The sequence below is a fragment of the Rhododendron vialii genome, chromosome 6a, assembly GCF_030253575.1.
Source record: "Rhododendron vialii isolate Sample 1 chromosome 6a, ASM3025357v1".
Lineage (NCBI taxonomy): Eukaryota > Viridiplantae > Streptophyta > Magnoliopsida > Ericales > Ericaceae > Rhododendron > Rhododendron vialii.
Window position 1 is genome coordinate 6,157,501 of NC_080562.1, and position 17,979 is coordinate 6,175,479.

Consider the following 17,979-nt stretch of genomic DNA (forward strand, 5'->3'; position numbering starts at 1 on the left):
GAATTTGAGCAGCAACGTTTTGGTTGGTTTTGGCATCGATAGGGAGGTGTGTTTTGACTCGTTTTTGGGCCGTGGGAGATGGGGTTTGGGCAGCATTTTGAGCAGTGACGGGTAGGCTACTAGAGAGGTGGCAACGACGTGTGGTGGGGAGTGTGCTGGTTTGGGGGCAGCAGCTGAAAGGTGATAGGGTGTGTCCGTGAGGCCGTCGAAAGACGAAGGTGGCTCTTTGGTCACTGTCAGTTTCAGGGATTCGTCGGTAATGGGATTAATGAAATAATCTTCGCCGTAAAAAAAACAAAAACGAAAATAAAAACCGATGTTTGGCCCAGTACGTCCCCTTAGCTGTGTTACCCCTATACCTTTGTAATTTGGTCTTATTTTACCATTCTGGATTCCGTTGAATATAATTAATCTGACTTTAAAAAAGAAAAGAACAGAGGTCTGAATGCAATAAAAGTAAACTATCTATCATAATTGCATGACTCATGTGCTGCTGCTTACCATTCCAGAAGTTGAACCAACCCAACATTTCCATCTGCAAAAAAGATAAAAAATAAAAAATAAAAAAACTACCATAATTTTTAAGCTTAAGACTGGATTTTCTCAGTATTTAGCAGGAAAAAAGACATTTTTCCAAAAGTCTACCCCTGTCGCACCAATTCACCACTCATACAAAATGGTTTCGTTGTGGCACAAGTTGGTCCTTATTTGTTGCCCAATAAACAAGACCAACTTGTGCCCCAATGGCACCGTTTTGCATGAGTGGTTAGTGGAGCGGTGAATTGGTACGGTGGGGATAGTAGCGCTGTTTTTTAAAGGTGGGATTTCCTGAAAATTACCTTCCAGTGATCGGTGACTACACTTTGGGCAAAGGGTTGATACTCGTAGGCCAATTTAGAAGCCATAATAGAAAGTGCTGCACCATATCTGTCGTCAGCTGTTTTGATGTTTTTGTCTAATTCCACTCTCGTGTCAACGTATCCCAACACTGACACAAACTTTGCTGATGATTTATCAAGTTTCACTACCGATCCTACAATCATGCACCACCACATATATATTTATAAGTCCACAAAATCTCATCAATACGAATCAAACAATCTTATTCTTTTAGACTTTAATCCAAAAAGTTGGTTTGACGGTCAAGATCTGACCGCCTGAGACATGTATTAAGAGTTTAGTCTCTCTTAGGTTTTAAATTTGAAATCTTTTTGGTGTTTTGAACTCTTGTAGGGCTAATATCCATGGAAGGGTAAACACACTCCTTTCCCCCCTCTCTCAAAATCAAAAACCCTAGGAATCCCTTACAATTGCCACCGCTTGGGGGGAGGTGCCCACTTCCCTCCTCCCCGGGCTTCTGATCTCTCTCTCTCTCTCTCCCCCTTCTTTTTTCTCCCCAAACCCTAGGCGTCTACAGCTTCTCACACCGTGTTTTCTTGCCGCCGATTATCTTCCCTGTTTTGGCTCTCCGATTGACGCTCCGGTTTTCCACCAATCACCACATGTGGGGGTGGTTGGGTCCTAATGGCTTGGACCCATCGGTGGCCGGAGGTGATGAGATGGAATGGATCTCGCCTCGTTTCGTTGTTGGACGGAAGGGGTCTTGAGCCTAATGGCTAAGTGGGTCTATTTGGCTGGAGGGTGGCCGTGGAAGCTGGGTGTGATGGCATTTTGGTGTTCTGTTTCGTCGGTGGCGCGGCGGTGGTTCGATGTTGGAGTATGGAAGTGCTCAATATCTGGGTTTCCAAACTGTTCTGTGAGGACCGAATCATTGGCTCCTCGGCGGTTATCCTGGGATTTAGTTACTCGTGGGGTTTGCGTCAGTGTTGGATTGCATGCTGGCCGTCTATGGTGGCAAGTTGGTTGGTGGAGGTTGCTGTTGGTTGCGGTGGTGGTGTTGGGGCAGTTGTGGTGGTGGCGGTGGTTTTGGTCTGGTGGGGCTGCTGGGTTGCGGTGGTTGGGTTGGAGGGTTGGTGGGTGGTTGCGCGCAACGTGGATGGTGGAGGCAGTTGTGTGTGGCAGCGGTGGTGCTGTGAGTGTTACCGGTGTTTAGATATGTTTGGGCTTAGGGTTTGTTTTGATTATTGATTTGGGCCAGACCATGGGCTTTTAAGTTTTTATTTTTTGGGCCTGGCCCTCTACTTGTTGGTGGGCTTTGACCCATCTTTTTTCCTTTTTCATCCAACCCTTGGTTGGAAATGATTGGATTCTCCTCCCCTTTCCTCCACTTGATATACCATTTGTCAAGTGTTCTCAATAAAACTTGTGTTGCTTATCAAAAAAAACAAAAAATTTGTAGGGCTGGCCTATACGAGATTTTACCGCGATTTTAACTGGGTCTCCAGTTAGTGGATAGTGGGATGATGAATTCTCGAAAAGTTAATTTTTTGAATTGCCCAAAACAGTTTCAAAAATGAAATATTATTTTTTGACTTGCTCTAAATATTTGTCTTTCATGATTGAGGCGCTCGATGGTTTTAGTTAATTATTTGTTCTCTTCATTTCATAAGCTACAATAACTAGAAGAGATTTCCAGAACATGATTGAATCGGATCATGAAAGACTAAATCATGGTAAAATATAAGAGCGTGATAAATTTGATAATGTATCAATTAATCATGATAAAAGATACAACAAAGCAGATTGTTAATTAGGATAATTTTTTATAAATCTCTTATTAATCCATATAATTAGTCTTTTCCTAATTGGTTTCGAAAAGAATCTCATCTATCATAACTAATTACAAACGAATAATAGGTTGAATTCTACATTGACATATCTAATCAGATTTATACATATTGTATAGAGAACGGTTAATAATAAGGTAAAGTAAAGCATTATAAGATGAAACATCAAGTTAATCCTAGTTATGAGCTCACGTGCTGAAAATATTATTTATGTGCTAGATTGTTCACCTATTAGTACCTAAGATATTGTGGTCTTTACAGGGTCTACCTCATTCTCGAGTATGAAGCGTGTACGGGCTTCAACATGGAGGAAGAATTCGGATGAGATCGATAAGGAAAATACTTGGTCATTTTATTGCGGTTGATAATAATCATGAAACTATGGCGGTAGAGGTCAAGTATTGAACTTCCTGGCTCGTGCTATCAAGGAGCATATACGAGATCATGACTAGCTCGAGACATTGGGTGGGGAAAGATTTGGTTTTGGAGTCCTATTGTTCAGCGAGTTGGTGTCATTTGGTGTATTGTATACTTCTTGAATGGATTAAATTCTCGTATGATTTGGAATGAATGTATCTTTTGTCTGAGTTATTGAATGAGTTTAGATGAATTGAATATATAAACAAGTTGCATTTGTGATATTTATAAATTTCTAAATGAGCTTGGATGGGATAAATGCATATGGACAGGTTATTGGGAAAATAGGAATTTTAATAAAAAGAAATTATATTGAAATACTATCGCCGACATGAAGTTGGTCGGCAGTGAAAGTTACGAGGAAACTACACAACAGTGAAGGTAACTTTCGGCAGCAAACATAGCACATCGCCAATTGCTTTTACTTTTGCCGATACAAAATAATGTAGGCAAAAGTGTTGAAAGTCTTAAATTTTGATCCACTTTTACCGATGCAGTAGCATTTGCCAACCAAATTTGCCGATTAAGACTTGCATCGCTGAAGCTAGTACTTTTGCCGACAAAGTGCCAGCTCACATCGGCAAATGTCTTTCCCGATATACTAACATCAATAGGTCGCCGACACAACATTTTTCGTCAGCGAAAACCTTTGCTGACACAATTACACTTTTGCCTACGCATTATATTGCATCGCCAAATCTGCATTTTCTTGTTGTGGATTAAGATTTATTTACAAGGAGCTCTTCATTCTAGGATCCTAATTTAAATTACACTATAAATATTAGGGTCCGTTTGGAACTTGTGGAAAGAAAAGGAAAATAAAAGAAAATGGTTAAAGAAAGAAAGTGAGGAAAAATGTAGAAAAAAATATATTGTGCACACAAATTGATTTTCTTATTTTTTCCCCACTTTTATTTATAAGCCAAACAAGGGGAGGAATATATATATATATATATATATATATATATATATATATATTTAAATTTTCGCTTCCTTTGTATAGGTTACAAAAAAAGCCTTAACCTATGGAACAGTACTATTTGAGATTCATTTCATTAATTAACTTCTCAACCTCTCTAACTATTTATTTTTTGTTTACCCTTTCAGTTTTTAATTCTTTATCTACTCTCATATTCTTTCAAATATTGCTTCAATTTTGATTGTGCAAAATTAGGTGTTATGATAAAAAAAAAGCGAAAAATTTCTAGACTATGAATGTAAGCAGGGAGAGAAAATGGTTCAACAAAAGCAAGCACACCAAACCTTTCAAGGTGTTTAACAAAAGCCGGCAAAAACCTCCATTGCTTGAGAGAAGATTAAGCCCCATCTCAATAACATACCCCGTCCGAGCCACTGGCTTCGTCAAGTAGAGAAGAAGCTTCTGAACAAGGAGGGATATGAAAACGATCCATCGTAGCTCGAGACCTTTCAGATGATTAGCATCTGAGGTCTCGACAAATTTTTTCGTTGATAAAGATTTGTGAGACGAAAACAAGACTCGAACAAGGTCGAGCAGACTTGCATGGTGCGGCTTCAGCTCCAAGTAGCCGTTGCACGAATCTACTAGTTCTCTGCGGGCCATGATTTCGTGATGGCTTTGATCGAAGCAAATGAAATGAAGAAGACGAGGAACCAGTTGCTGTACGTGCTAGTGCCTTCAATGCTAGTATATATAGGCCGGCAACTTCGGCGATCGGACCGATTCTTAAACAATTGAACTGCCCTGACAAACATGAACTAGGTAGAATTGAGCAGTTAATAAAAATAATTGGAAGTCAAAAATCTTAAATTAATGATTTATTTCAATGTCATTTGTACTAGTATAATAATTTTGTAAGCCCCGAACCATCCTGTTTCAGACAAGCTAGGAATTAGAAAATTGTAGAATCTGTCGGAGTTTGTCCCAGATCGATTAATTATCTCCGCCAAAACTAGTATATGATTCTGGACGGCCTCTTCACTCATTTACCAATTGGTATTGAGTTGGATGTTTTAACAGAATCATGTGATTAATCACCTGTTTTTTTTCCTCAGAAACCTTATTATAATTAATCTCGACTGGTGGTTTTGTCTATTGGGGTTTTCCAAAGATTCCAAACCTTTTGTTTTGGAGAGGGGGGGCTGCTGTCGCTGCTGCTGGGCTCGATTTCTAGGCCCACTCCGGTCTCGCTCCGATGATCGAAATCGTTCACTTTGTAGAGCTCGTCGAGTAGAACAACCATGCAAAAAATCAGCTTAATTGGATATCGTTAAGTGCCTGATCGAAACTTTTTTATCTTGAAAAGAATGGATCCGAAACACCAGCCAAACTAATTGTGTTTTATTTTTACTAGTAAAAAAGAAGAAGTTACTTATCAAAAAAAGCTAATTGTTTTTTTTTTCTTTTCTTTCAATTCCACCAGTTTAATAGTAAAACACGTTTAATTGAACTTTGGATTTTGAAAAGTGGAGGCGTTCCAAAGTGAAAAATGAAAATTACCCTTTTGAAATGGTCTAAAGATATATAGTATGTATTGGTCATAGAATGTAACGTGACAAGTGAAGAAAATGCATTTTTAATTATAGGGTTCGTGGGTTTTCCCCGAAGACGCAAAAACTTAATTTTGACCCAACCCAGTCAATTAATATTTTCATAAAATTCCACTAATTTAATTTTCATAGAATCTAGACCGTCTATCTCGGCAATCAATAGTCCGGATATGTTTGTTATCTTTGACCGGTAATAGTTTACTTTTACCGATCAAAGATAACAAATGTTTTCAGACCATTGATTGCCGAGATGGACAGTTTGAATGAAAATCCTCACAGAGAGGATCTTCATAGAGGATCCCGATCCAATTTAATTATAAAACATTAAAACACGTTTGTGTGAAGTTTGAATTTTCATAAGTGTGACGCAGACTAGGTTTCTAAAATGACCACCATTATTAATTCGTGGCATTCTTGCCTTGGCTGCAATCAAATAGTGGCCCTCATTTCAACTTGACGTGTAGAATGTCTTACTTACGAGTATTTTTTAGAGCGTACCACTACTTTCAAGATAAAAAAAAGGGTTATGGATGAAGTAATCGGAATGAAAAAGGGTTAGAGTGTCGTGAGCAGGAACATAGCCAATCCGTGCAAGACATACCCTTGATTTGCTTCGAGACTCTTCGTGGGAAGAATTGAAATCTTCGCGTGAAGAATCCTTGAGTAGATTTGAACTACTGATTAATTTTTTTAACGTGTGGTCCAGATTTTAAACTATTTTCATTAGTCCCAAACTTAGACTAGCTATAGAGAGGATCTGATCCCATTAAAATAATCTAAGGGTTCGATGGTATGGGGTTGTGATTGTTATTATATATGTACTACTTGTCAAATCAAATAAGGTTTCATTTCGCTAACTAAAATAAGTACTATTTAGTTTTTGAATTAAATTTAATGTATTATAAGAGAATGATCTATTTCGTAAAATAAAAAATTATAGTTAAAAAATAAGAATCTTAGCCAAACAGAGCCTAAATCAATTAAAAAATGTCAAAGATTAAATACCATTATTATTATACATTTACTACAGTCCTACAAATGAACCGGCGGAGGAACCGCTAATTACACACTAGTATTATATATTTTCTTGAATTGGGGGATGGTGATGTGCAGTGGTATGCGCAGCATTGTGCTGAGCACCTTCGAGCCGTCAGATCGTGCATCCGACTGCTCGGATCTCATCTTGGCAATGAACGGCTCTCGATCGTTGGTTGCCGAGATGAGATCCGAGCAGTCGGATGCACAATCTGATGGCTCGAAGGTGCGCAACACTGTGCTGTGCACCTCACTGCACAGCACCAACCCGATGTCCTAGATCAACACTTTTAGCTGATATATATGCCGGTTCCGCTCACACCCATTTTGACACCCGATTTTGTTTTAGGTCCCACTATGATGTTCCGAACAATTGATCTTGTTTAAATTAGTAAAATAGGGGGCCCGGCAAAAAATCAGCTCATTTTGATATCCGTAAGTACTTGATCCAAATGTACAGTTTTACAGGAACTGGTGTTTGCAAAATTGTTTGGATCAAGCTCTTACCATATCAAAATGAGCTAAATTTTTGTAGGGCCCTCTATTTTACTCATTTAAACAAAATCAAAGGTTCAGAATAGCACAGTGAGACCCGAAAGGGTGAAGTGTCAAAATGGGTGTGAGTGGAACCGCCCGTTATATATATAAACACATAGTATCTCATTTAGCTCCTTCATGCCTACTGTAACTAGTTATAATAGGTTTCTTCTCCTGGCAAACCGGAAGCGAGGCTTGCACACCTACTTCTCTAGACAAGGAAGGATTCTAAGTGGCGTGCTGAGAGGAAGATGTTTATTTAGCGTTGGTCTAGCTCTATAACCTTTGCTAACCCCTAATATCGAAAGCCTTCCGATTGATGCTGAGGGACTCTATCCCGTGCGAATGGCCCAACACTCGTTTAGCTGTCTACCTGGGGATCTACGGCATTCCTTCTTTTTGTTGGTTCATATATGTCCACAAGGGATTCTGGTTTTGTTACTTTATGTTTCGGAGTAAGTTGATCCCTCGATCCAGTCCTAACTATAAATATCTTACGAGAAGAAAAACGAGAAATCGTTTGGATTCGAGGCTTTTCTTCCCCATTTTGATTTTATTTAGTTGTTTGTTTGTTCTATCCTTTGTTACCCATTAAGCATCTTGTTTCACACGAGCTGGAACTGAGAATCGTAATAGTTCATGGTTAAGGAAATCACAGGACATAAACAAAAATTCACATCGATCGAGTAGCTATTATTGTGTGCAACAACCACCAGACGATTTACACGAACAGTTGTCTCTGTCGAAATGTTAGAGATAAGCAAATGGATATATGCACCGGGGAAGGATGACAAGGCAAGGTTCTCTAAAAAATTGCATATGCGACCTGAAGGTGGTGGCAATCCACAAACAGTGGTTCCTTTTCCATCGAAACGTCAAAAATAAGTGTGTATATATACACACACCGGCGGAGGATGATAAGGCAAGGGTCTCTAAAACACATGCGACCTGAAGGTGGTAATCCACAAACAATGGTTCCTTTTTCGTAACGTGTTTCGTGTAGTTCCGGCACAAGTGTATATGTTCACCCCAATGTGTGGTGAAAAAAAGGCAGCGTGTGCCACAGTAGGCACTGAGCGAGAAGTAAAAGTGAGAAGGCAATTGAAAAGATTGGGAGACAGCCCACCCTAAATGAATGGGCTGAGGGCCTATTACTACTACAATTGCAGCCTACGGAGTACTTATTATTGAGGCCCAACTTGTCAAGTCGTTTCCATGCAGCCCCATATATTGGGCTCTGCTCAATCACACAGAAAAACCAACATGGCAAAGATATGAGTTGCACAAAAGCCCATATCTCTAATGAAATACTCGCTGTTCGATTTGTTTATCCTCTTTTTTTATTTATATTTGTCCTAAATTAATTGTCCAATCTAAAAATCAATGGACCAAATTATGTAAATTTTCAAATCAAACAAATCATGACGGAGGGACTACAAAAAGTCAATTTACACGGATTTGGAGGAACAAATCATGCACATACCATTTTGCATATCTCTCTCTCTCTTACGTGGAATCTTTTTTCATTTTATTTATTATTCTATACTTTTTACAAAATGTAAAATATATACTTTATTTTGCTTGAAAAGTAAACTAAGTTCAACCAATAACATAACAAATACTCCTTGAAACCTATCTCTTTTCTTCACTTCTTTAATTTTTTTTGTTGTGAATTTTTTAAAAGGGAAAATTTTCTTACTAATAGTTTTTTTTCCTGTCTCTATGCATTGAACGGGTAAGACGCGAGTTATACCAAGCTAGATTTAGGCTCTGTTTGTTTGGGAGTAAAATATTTTTTGGTAAAATATTTTATCTATTTTTTCGTGTTTGGTTGTGTAAAAAATAAGGAAAACATTTTACATGTAAAACATTTTTCATTAATTGGATGAAAACGACTTATCTTTAAATTTTCCGTAAGATATTTTCCAAAATGAACCCATTGCCTATTTCTGCAATTCTCATTGCTCAGTTTCCTTGATCGTTAGTCTTGACCCACGTTTAATTCTAATATTCTCAAATCTCTCCACCGCTTAAGCTCCCCTCTCTCTCTCTACACTATTTTGCCTATTTCTGAAAATATTTTTCAAGTGCCAACTAAATACCGAAAAATAAAAGTTTGAAATTTATTTTCTGAAAAAATATTTTACATGAAAAATATTTTATATTGTAAAATATTTTACATCGAGACAAACAGAGCCGTAGTGTTGAATACCCTTTCCCTACCTATCACATCAGATGGTACATTTCTATTATATGCTTGCTATTTAAAAACAAAAAAAACAAAAAAAAACTAGGCCATACTCTTTCCTATGTTCGTTATAGCAACAGTTTTCGCAGGTCAATATTTTCAATTCAAATTACTACTATATGCTTGGTCAATATTACTAATTTCAAACAGTTTCGGTTTTGGTAGGTCAATATCCTTTGCATAAAACCCTCACATTTAGTTTTTCCTTCTCAATGAAACGGACAAGGTCTCCAATAGCATCCCTTTTGGGATCCCATTGGTAGGGGTACATCCCACCTAGCAAAAAAGGACAAGTGAATGGAAGATTTTGGCTCAAGAGATTAGATTGTGTGTCCTATGCCCAAGTAATTATAAAGAGGACCCCATCCATATCTGCAATCTACGTACCCAACCAACTCATTTTATTGGTTTAATTGTTTCAATACATATTATTCATTGGGTTGGTGTCAAAGGCACCAAATCTGTCCTGGACTAAAATGGGTTGGGGTGGAATGATTTGCACTACGGTTATTCGGGTTAAATTTTACATATAATTTTTTTTCAAAGCTGACTTGGGCTATAGCCCACCTTTCTTTACTCATAGTTCCGTCCTTAGTGGTGCTCTCAGCTAGGAGAGGGAAAAAAACAACAAAAATACAAAAGTGGGTCCAAAAGGTTGTTTTAACATCGACAGTCCGTTATTAAAAATTTAGCCCAAAGTGATTCATACGTTGTAAGAGTATATGTGTTTTATATGGAGAAAGTTAAAAAAAGAGAGGATACAGTGCACTTGAGGTAAGGAAGGGTCTGTGCCCTATATTCATAGAACAAGGGGGTACCCCCTTTCCCAATTGGAAAAAGAACCCTTAATATGAGGATGTTGGGACCTTAGTGGGAAGTGTCACATGGGGCATCTCATATTTGGTTTGACCACCTTTGATATTGCAAAATGTTTAGCCCTTCAGTTGGTTAGTTAGTTTGCTCTTCCACATACTTGACCAGGTTTTAAATCTTGGGTTCAGGCCGTAACAAGAGTAATTTATTTTGAATTTCATGGCTAGGCGCGGATGGCTTGCTTTTGACCAAATCTGAGAAGAGATTAGCTAATTGAGGTGGGCGTATATTGGTCCGAACGCTTTGCTTGTCAAATTAAAAAAAGACGATTTAAAATATTTGTATCAAATATGAAATATTTCTTGGGGGGGTTTTCTATATCTCCTAGATTGGATGGGATCGGATTAAGATTTGGATGGGAGGAATAAATGGCCTTTAGTGCAAGCATGAACCTTGAGACATAAGCACTACTCCCCTCGGATCCTGCTTTGGGAGGCAACCTACCCTTCTCTCTCTCTCTCTCTCTCTCTCTCTCTCTCTCTCTCTCTCTCTCTCTCTCTCTCTCTCTCTCTCTCTCTCTCTCTCTCTCTCTGTACAATGTTTTCTTTAACACTAGTAAGCCTAGGGCCCTTTTATGGATGAAAATGTCACAATATGCCCTTTAATTTTTTTTTTTTTAGTGATACATAACTATTTGCTTAATAATCTATATAATGACATTAACACTACAATTATGACAAACGAATGTTATGAACTCAATGTTGATGATTGGAATTTATGTGCAAATTTTATCCAATTCCATGGGTACTAGCTTACTGGTGGCACGAGTACATACCAAACCAATAACAAAAACAACACCTTTACCGGTATAGTATTCAAAATCTTAGATATACGTATAATGTATAAATACATACACATGTATATAAGATGTAGAATTGCCATCCTATTAATATCATGTTCGCTTATGAGCTGCGATTGTTGCAATCAAATGCGCATAACTTTTGGGCGTGTGCATGCAGCAGAAATGAGTTTTGTTTTGGATCATATTTTATACATTACCAGAATATGGAAAAGTTAGTGATGAGAACTAACACAGGAGATTCACAGACTGTCCACATCGTTGAACTCCACCCTCTTGCGTCCGCACAAAGGGAGGAGGGTGAGAAGACCGCCTGAGCTAGTGTGGCTTCTCCAGCAGAAATAGGTTGAGCGGGCAGGGATTTGTGCAATTGATGGTTGTACTACTCCTACTACTTAGCAAAGCTCCTTTAAAGTGGGACTAAAATTTATATGTGCTGGTCCACGTGTACAGCCACGTTGGACGTCACCAATGACCATTTTGATTGAGTTCACGTGGCAGGACAACGTCACGTTCTGCACTCAATTCTCTCTCTCTCTCTCTCTCTCTCTCTCTCTCTCTCTCTCTGTTTTTGGGTTTGTTTAAAGTTTTAAACAAAGCACTACTTCTTTCCGTTTTGGGGGTTTCTTGATTAGAAAACCACCACCGCAGCATTATAGTATATGTCAGAGTTTCACGTGGATTCCCCATGCATTCTATGACAATCACCCCACCCCCTCTCTCTCTCTCTCTCTCTCTCTCTCTCTCTCTCTCTCTCTCTCCTCCCCTTTCTTTTTTTTTTTTCCTTTCTCTCTCGGGTGCATGGGATCCCAAAGTGAAATTTATACATGGTGATGAATTGGTGATTTAATTTCTTCCCCAGTAATCAACGGGCTTAGAAATTTTAACTGATTATGGATCACCCAGGAAATAGTATATATGGAATATGATTTGATTTCAATTTTTCGGATTAGGCGTCTCATGGAAACGCTTACCGTAGAGTTTTATTTTTACGTATTCGGCCAAAAAATTTATTAATTTTAAAAAAAGTTGAATAAAGATTTAACTAACAATGCGTACACAATGGTAAATGCCACCCAATAACTAAAAAATCAAGACAGCAAACCGCCAACCAAAACAATAAGAACCAAAAGGAAAAAAATGCCCGAACCGAACATCTCCAAACCTCATATATGTATAACCAAACCAGAAAACGCCTTCTGCTGTAGAGAAAACCAAAGCCATAATTGAAGCAAAACAAAGCAAATAGAAAAACCTGCAACAGAACGCAGCCAACATCCACACCCCTAATTGCCCCGATTCAAGCAACTAGAAGACCAAAAGAACCGATAGAACGGACACCAAAAACCGAAAATATAATCTGTGCATCTTTTACTGGAATGTGACCCACGCACCTATATATGTTCTGCATCTGATCGATTGCACGATTGATTTATTTGTAGGTAGAATTATTCTTTCTTATAAACTTTCATGCTATCTAGTTTTGAATCTTTTGATCATGCACGTATACGTGCTTTCATTAGCGCCACATTTCAACGTCCGATTAATTATGTGTCGTCTGATCTCATGATGCTAGCTAGTTCGTAAATTATTAGACCTAACGCATAACATAACATGCCATTAACCTTCAAGGTTTGGTTATGCGCTGGTTTGGAGTTCGTCCATTGATCGATCGCCTGCGTGCTACCTTACTCTTGCTTTAGAACTTGGAGATTGGAAAGCCCTTGGGCCACCAATGCGGAAAAGCCCTTTGGGTTAGCAAAGGTAGGTGAGGGCTGGAGAGATTAGTCCCGTGATGTGGACAAGCTGGTTCGGAGATCACTCTTCATTACCAAAAGGAAAAAAAAAAAAAAAAACTTAGGAGATTGAATGACATCATGGAGAATTTGTGAAACTATTCTCAACTAGGACTTCGTCTAGATAGCTAACTAGGTTTCGATCACATGCATCGATCATTCCTTTAGAGTTGAGATTTGACATGAAGAGTTGGGAATTAAGCTCCAGAGGGTCAACTCATGGCATGGTCCCTACTCTAATCCCTTATGTTGCACCACCCCATTAACGTCTATATCAGCTCTCTCTCTCTCTCTCTAAAAAGAGTTTTCTCTACGAACCAAACACTTGGTACCTATACTTAATTCGCATGGTCAGTCAAACGTAAATTTTCTAAACTTAGTTCTCATGTAGGTGCATTTGGAAAACAAGAGATCTCAAAAAGTCTTTGGTATGCGATTGGACCATCGCGCTCAGTCGTACTCATAAACCGCATCAGTCTCCAAGTTGATCAACAGCCGCCTATGATCGATGTTACAATGTAGGCAAGAGAATTGAAGGCGGCAAAATGGATCCGCAACTTTTGCAGCGTGCTATAATGCTATTTTTAATTGTTGTGTTGGGATATTATTTAGGCTTTAATTCGGTCCTCTGTTAGTAGAAAGTAGAAACCGAGATTGGTTTAACATTGTCTCGTGTATCGACGTCATGATACATGTGTGTTTCCCTTTTCTTTTGGTTTTCGTTTCTCTTGATGTACTATTTGTAGAGTTATTAATAAAATTATATTTTTGCTGATAAAAAGAAAAAAGATATGTCAGATATCGAGTTATTTAAAAAATGATAGAGAGAGACACATAGAGAGAGATCGAGGGGGATCAATTTGGGAACTGTATTCACTGCTTGTAATTATTTCCAAGAAATTAAGGTACTACGTACCATGGCATACAAGCCTAAGGGTTGACTATGATCATAACAACAACAATCAAACAGTCTCTTCCCTTTACAACCCCACAAATGAACACGAACTAGTGCCAAATCCATTCGTACTAAAAAGAGCTACTTAACTCAACTCTCTCTTTCTCTCTCTCTAACCATCCGCATACTGCTGAACACCTTGACTTCCTAATTGAAAGCCTTTCGCCACCGGAACAAACCCTCCGCTCCCCACCGCCACCGGAAACCCTAACCCGGTCGCCGGCCGATTTGCGGCCGCTCGCTCGAGCGACTGCACCTGAGTCTTCAAAAACTTCACGTAATGAATCGCCTCGTCCAACATAGAAGCAGTGTCCATCTTGGTCCCGCCGGGGACGAGTCTTTGCAAAATCCTTATCCTCTCGCTGATCCTCTCCCTCCGGTGGCGCGCCGCCACGCTCTGCGGGTCCTTCGATATCTTAACGTTCCGCCTCTTCGGCGGCTTCACCGCCTCCGGATCGATCTGTATCGGCTGCATCGCCGCTATGCGGAATATCATCTCCCTCATCGCTGCCATCGAATTCCGCTTCTGCGATTGAGACGGAAAGCCTAATCCCTCGGGGAACTCGCCTCCGCCGCCGCCTCTCCACCTTCCGCCGGATATTTCTTGGACGCCGGAAAAAGACAGGGTGGACGGTAGATTCATACCCGTAGGCGAAGAGTTATCTGTGAATGGCAAGACGTGGCCTTGGCTGCTGCTGCCACTGCTGCTTCCGCCGGGGAATTCCATTCCCGGCGGAAGCTGGACCCCGAGGTCGGTGTAGGGCCCACCGCAGAAGTCGGGGAGCTTTTCCATTTGCATCATGATCATGTCAATTTGATCTTGTGATGCGGACTTCAGAAAGTCAATATCCATCCTAATAAGTTGATGAGGCTTTTTTATAGCTGAAACCCTAAAAAAGAGAAAATATTTGTTATTGGGAAAAGGAGAAGTTGTGTAAAAGCTGGAGAACTGAGAGAAAAACTGAAGTGCAGAGGGATGGGGAAGGTAGAGGGAGAGAGGGTTTAGACTAGCAGTATTATCAGAGAGAGAGAGAGAGAGAGAGAGAGAGAGAGAGAGAGAGAGTAGGAGTTTTATCAGAGTGTGCAGTGAAGGAAGAGAAATGTTAGGGTTTAGGAAGAGAAATGAGAGGGGGAAAAAGGGGAATAAAAAAGTGATATTGGGCACAGACTATCAAAACAGTGCGAAGACTACTATATATAGCAACTTGGGGAATATAATATGATATTAGTTTTGTTTATTATGATTTGATATTTTATAAGTCCGTTTTTATATTTTGGTTTTGTTTTTTTAAGAACAAAGTTGGTGGGCTTTTTCTCTTTCTTCTTAATTAAAAAGAACGGATGAGCATTATTTTCTCTCTTCTTCATTCTAAAAAAATAATCACCAATTATATATGGTTACAATTTTTTTTTGAAACATGAGACATGATTGCTGCCTAGAAGGGCATTATGAAGCACGTTCCCCTGGCTCACTTAGATCATCAACAATGAAATTGGGGGCACCTGTAAGCTTATGACATGATAGAATTGGATCATGTCCAATGTTGAGTCCCACTTCCTTTTTCATAATTCAGAGTGCCCGGATCAATTTGTTTGTACTTCTTCTAATCATTGGAGACCAATTTTACTACTCCCTCCGTCCCTTTTTAAGTGTCCTACTTCGTAATTTCAACTTATTAAAAAAACATCATCATTATACCTTTCACATCAACTTTTTCCTCTACTTTCCCTACTTACCCATCATCATTACACTTTTACTCACTTACTTTTTAAAATAGAATATACTTTTAGGGACAAAATAGACAATTCACTAACTTTTACCCACTAACTTTACAAAATGGACACTTATTAAGGGACAGCCCAAAATGAAATACCGGACTATAAATAAGGGACGGAGGGAGTATTAACTAGCGGGAGTGTGATCATTAAAGCCTAAGAGAGTCTCGTATAAATTGATCCTGAGTTAGGTTTTGAATGAATCACACTGGTAAAAAATGAAGATTTGAAAGGAAAGTACATGACTAGTGTTATATCTAAATTTTTAATGAAGAAATAACAATTCAAAAAACTTAACCGATAAGAAAAACGAGTAGCATCATTGTTTATTATCGTGTGATCTCATGCGTGGCAAAAGATAATTCTTCAAAAGCTAACTAATTACCTGTTGATTAATTACTGGGTAGGTAATGAAGTTCGAACACATGCATAAATAATTTGTTATTTGTTTCGAATATATCATATTAAATTCTCAACTAGGAACTCATCTAAGAGTTTAGGTTACTAGAGAATGGAAATGTCTAATTTTGGTACACAACCCATGAGAATGAATGCACAAGTATAATCATACTATTCTAAATAATATTTTGTATATATGTATATAGATTTTTCTTTTAGATTTGGAGAAGTATTGAATAAACAAAAGGGAGTTTATTTAACTATGTTATCTTGGAGCCTGCTAGCAATCAAAAGGGGGTAAGAAAGATGTTACCTTATCAGATGGGTTGTGGCCCACCCATTTGGAAGGCTCAGATCTACCAACTGTTCCAAAGGGATACCATAAGTGCTTCTTTGATGGGTGCACCAATTAATTACAGATATGCAAAAACTCATTATAATAACAATAATGACAATCATTATTATTATTTATTTTTGGGAGAAGAGTAAGAAATTCATTGATAATAAGGATAAAGTACAAAAAAAAACACAAATCTTAAGGAGAGACGGATAGTGCAGAACAAAAGCAAGAAAAAGCCTACTCCCTTTAAAGTTGCAAAAGTAAATAAACGATCACATATGAGAGTAAAACCACTCCAGCACTTGCAAAAAATTCTCCAGGCAAAAAAATTAATAGAGAAAAACGAGCAGATAAAGGATTATCATTAGTATTATTTTCATTATAATCATAAATAAAATAATACTAGAATATTGAGTGGAAATGTATAGGTGTTCTAACTTTGGCTTAAATTAAATTTACTTTCTTTGTAAGGGAGAAAACCCCAAAACCCCACACTCACATGACATGAGTCAGAGAGTCTCTTTAAATGACACACTCAACTCGGTCGGCCGGTGGTCAGACCCCCGGTTCCGGCCGTCCATCTGTAGATCTACACGTGGCAAGCATCTAAGGAGGAAGGAGGGTACTGAATACTTCCATGGTACTGACCAACGGTGCACAGACGGCGTACAAGGTGCGTGAGACTCATTTTCGTATCTCACGCAACGGATTCAAACTGTTCATTGCTTTTAAAATATTCTTTCGGCGAGCTCGTGCACAATCAGCTCAATCGAATAACTAGAAATACTTATCTAGCGTAACAGTTTTTCATTCGGAATGTAAGATCTAGAATTCTGAATGAAAATTTGAAACATTACATGAAGCGCGTATCTATATCCAAACAGACTGATTCCTCGCGAAGCTACTCCAAAAATTATTTTGAACTTTATGAATGGTTCAGTTCATTCATGTGAGACCCGAAAGTGAATCTTGTGCACCGATATGTGGACCATCGGTGCAACCCGGTCGGTACACATAGACGGATTGTATGGTATGGTATTAATGTGGGGTTCCAATTTTATCGTGAACATCCCCCCCTTTCTGGCCTGCTTGCACATTTCGAGGTGGATTAGGTTTTTCTGCAGCAACCAACTGTTTCATGTGCTGTACTTGATAACGAACTCACCAAGAGGGTGGTGAACCCGCCGGACTTTTACTCGATCGACCAGAAAAAACCTATTAAAAAAAAGGCCTATGAGGTTTTACGTTTGAGGAAATCTATGATGTATGTATAGACCTCATGAAAATCGTAAAGATTTTTGCGCCTTTTTATTGTAAGTTTTTGCGTTTTTGTAAAATAGTAAGTGCACGTGTCAACTTGTAGAGGTAAAGTTGCGTATATATCTTACAGAAACATGAATCAAAGTAGGCGATAGTGTAACAAGAAGACATGAAAATAAAGGTATCGGTTCCATATTTTTCCGTAGACAAGATATGCCTTATTTGCAAGATGGAAGGCTTGTCTACGGTCTTCAAACGATTAGGAGTGTCTTCACATGAATGAAAATAGGCCAGATATTTTAATGTTCACTCGGGTTAACGGGAGTCT

At 38.7% G+C, this 17,979-nt stretch overlaps 2 protein-coding genes across 2 annotated transcripts in view; both read right to left on the bottom strand.

The window, feature by feature from the left end:
• Positions 1 to 4,741, bottom strand: part of LOC131331209 (triacylglycerol lipase OBL1-like) — a 13,103-nt gene extending 8,362 nt beyond the window's left edge. Inside the window, exons 1-3 of the mRNA XM_058365093.1 lie at positions 4,368 to 4,741; positions 840 to 1,033; positions 502 to 535 (exon numbers count right to left, since the gene is read on the bottom strand). Coding sequence (XP_058221076.1) covers positions 502 to 535; positions 840 to 1,033; positions 4,368 to 4,686 — 547 coding nt within the window. The 5' untranslated portion in view covers positions 4,687 to 4,741. The remainder of the gene's footprint in view (positions 1 to 501; positions 536 to 839; positions 1,034 to 4,367) is intronic.
• Positions 4,742 to 13,792: 9,051 nt separating this feature from the next.
• On the bottom strand, positions 13,793 to 15,051 carry LOC131331213 (transcription factor HEC2-like). Its single transcript, XM_058365098.1, has one exon. The coding sequence runs from the start codon at positions 14,727 to 14,729 to the stop codon at positions 13,989 to 13,991; it is 741 nt and encodes a 246-aa protein (XP_058221081.1). The 5' UTR covers positions 14,730 to 15,051; the 3' UTR covers positions 13,793 to 13,988.
• Between the last annotated feature and the right edge of the window lie 2,928 nt (positions 15,052 to 17,979).

Coding starts and splice junctions, on each gene's coding strand:
- LOC131331213 (XM_058365098.1), bottom strand. CDS start 14,729: ATGGATATTGACTTTCTGAAGTCCGCATCACAAGATCAAATTGACATG.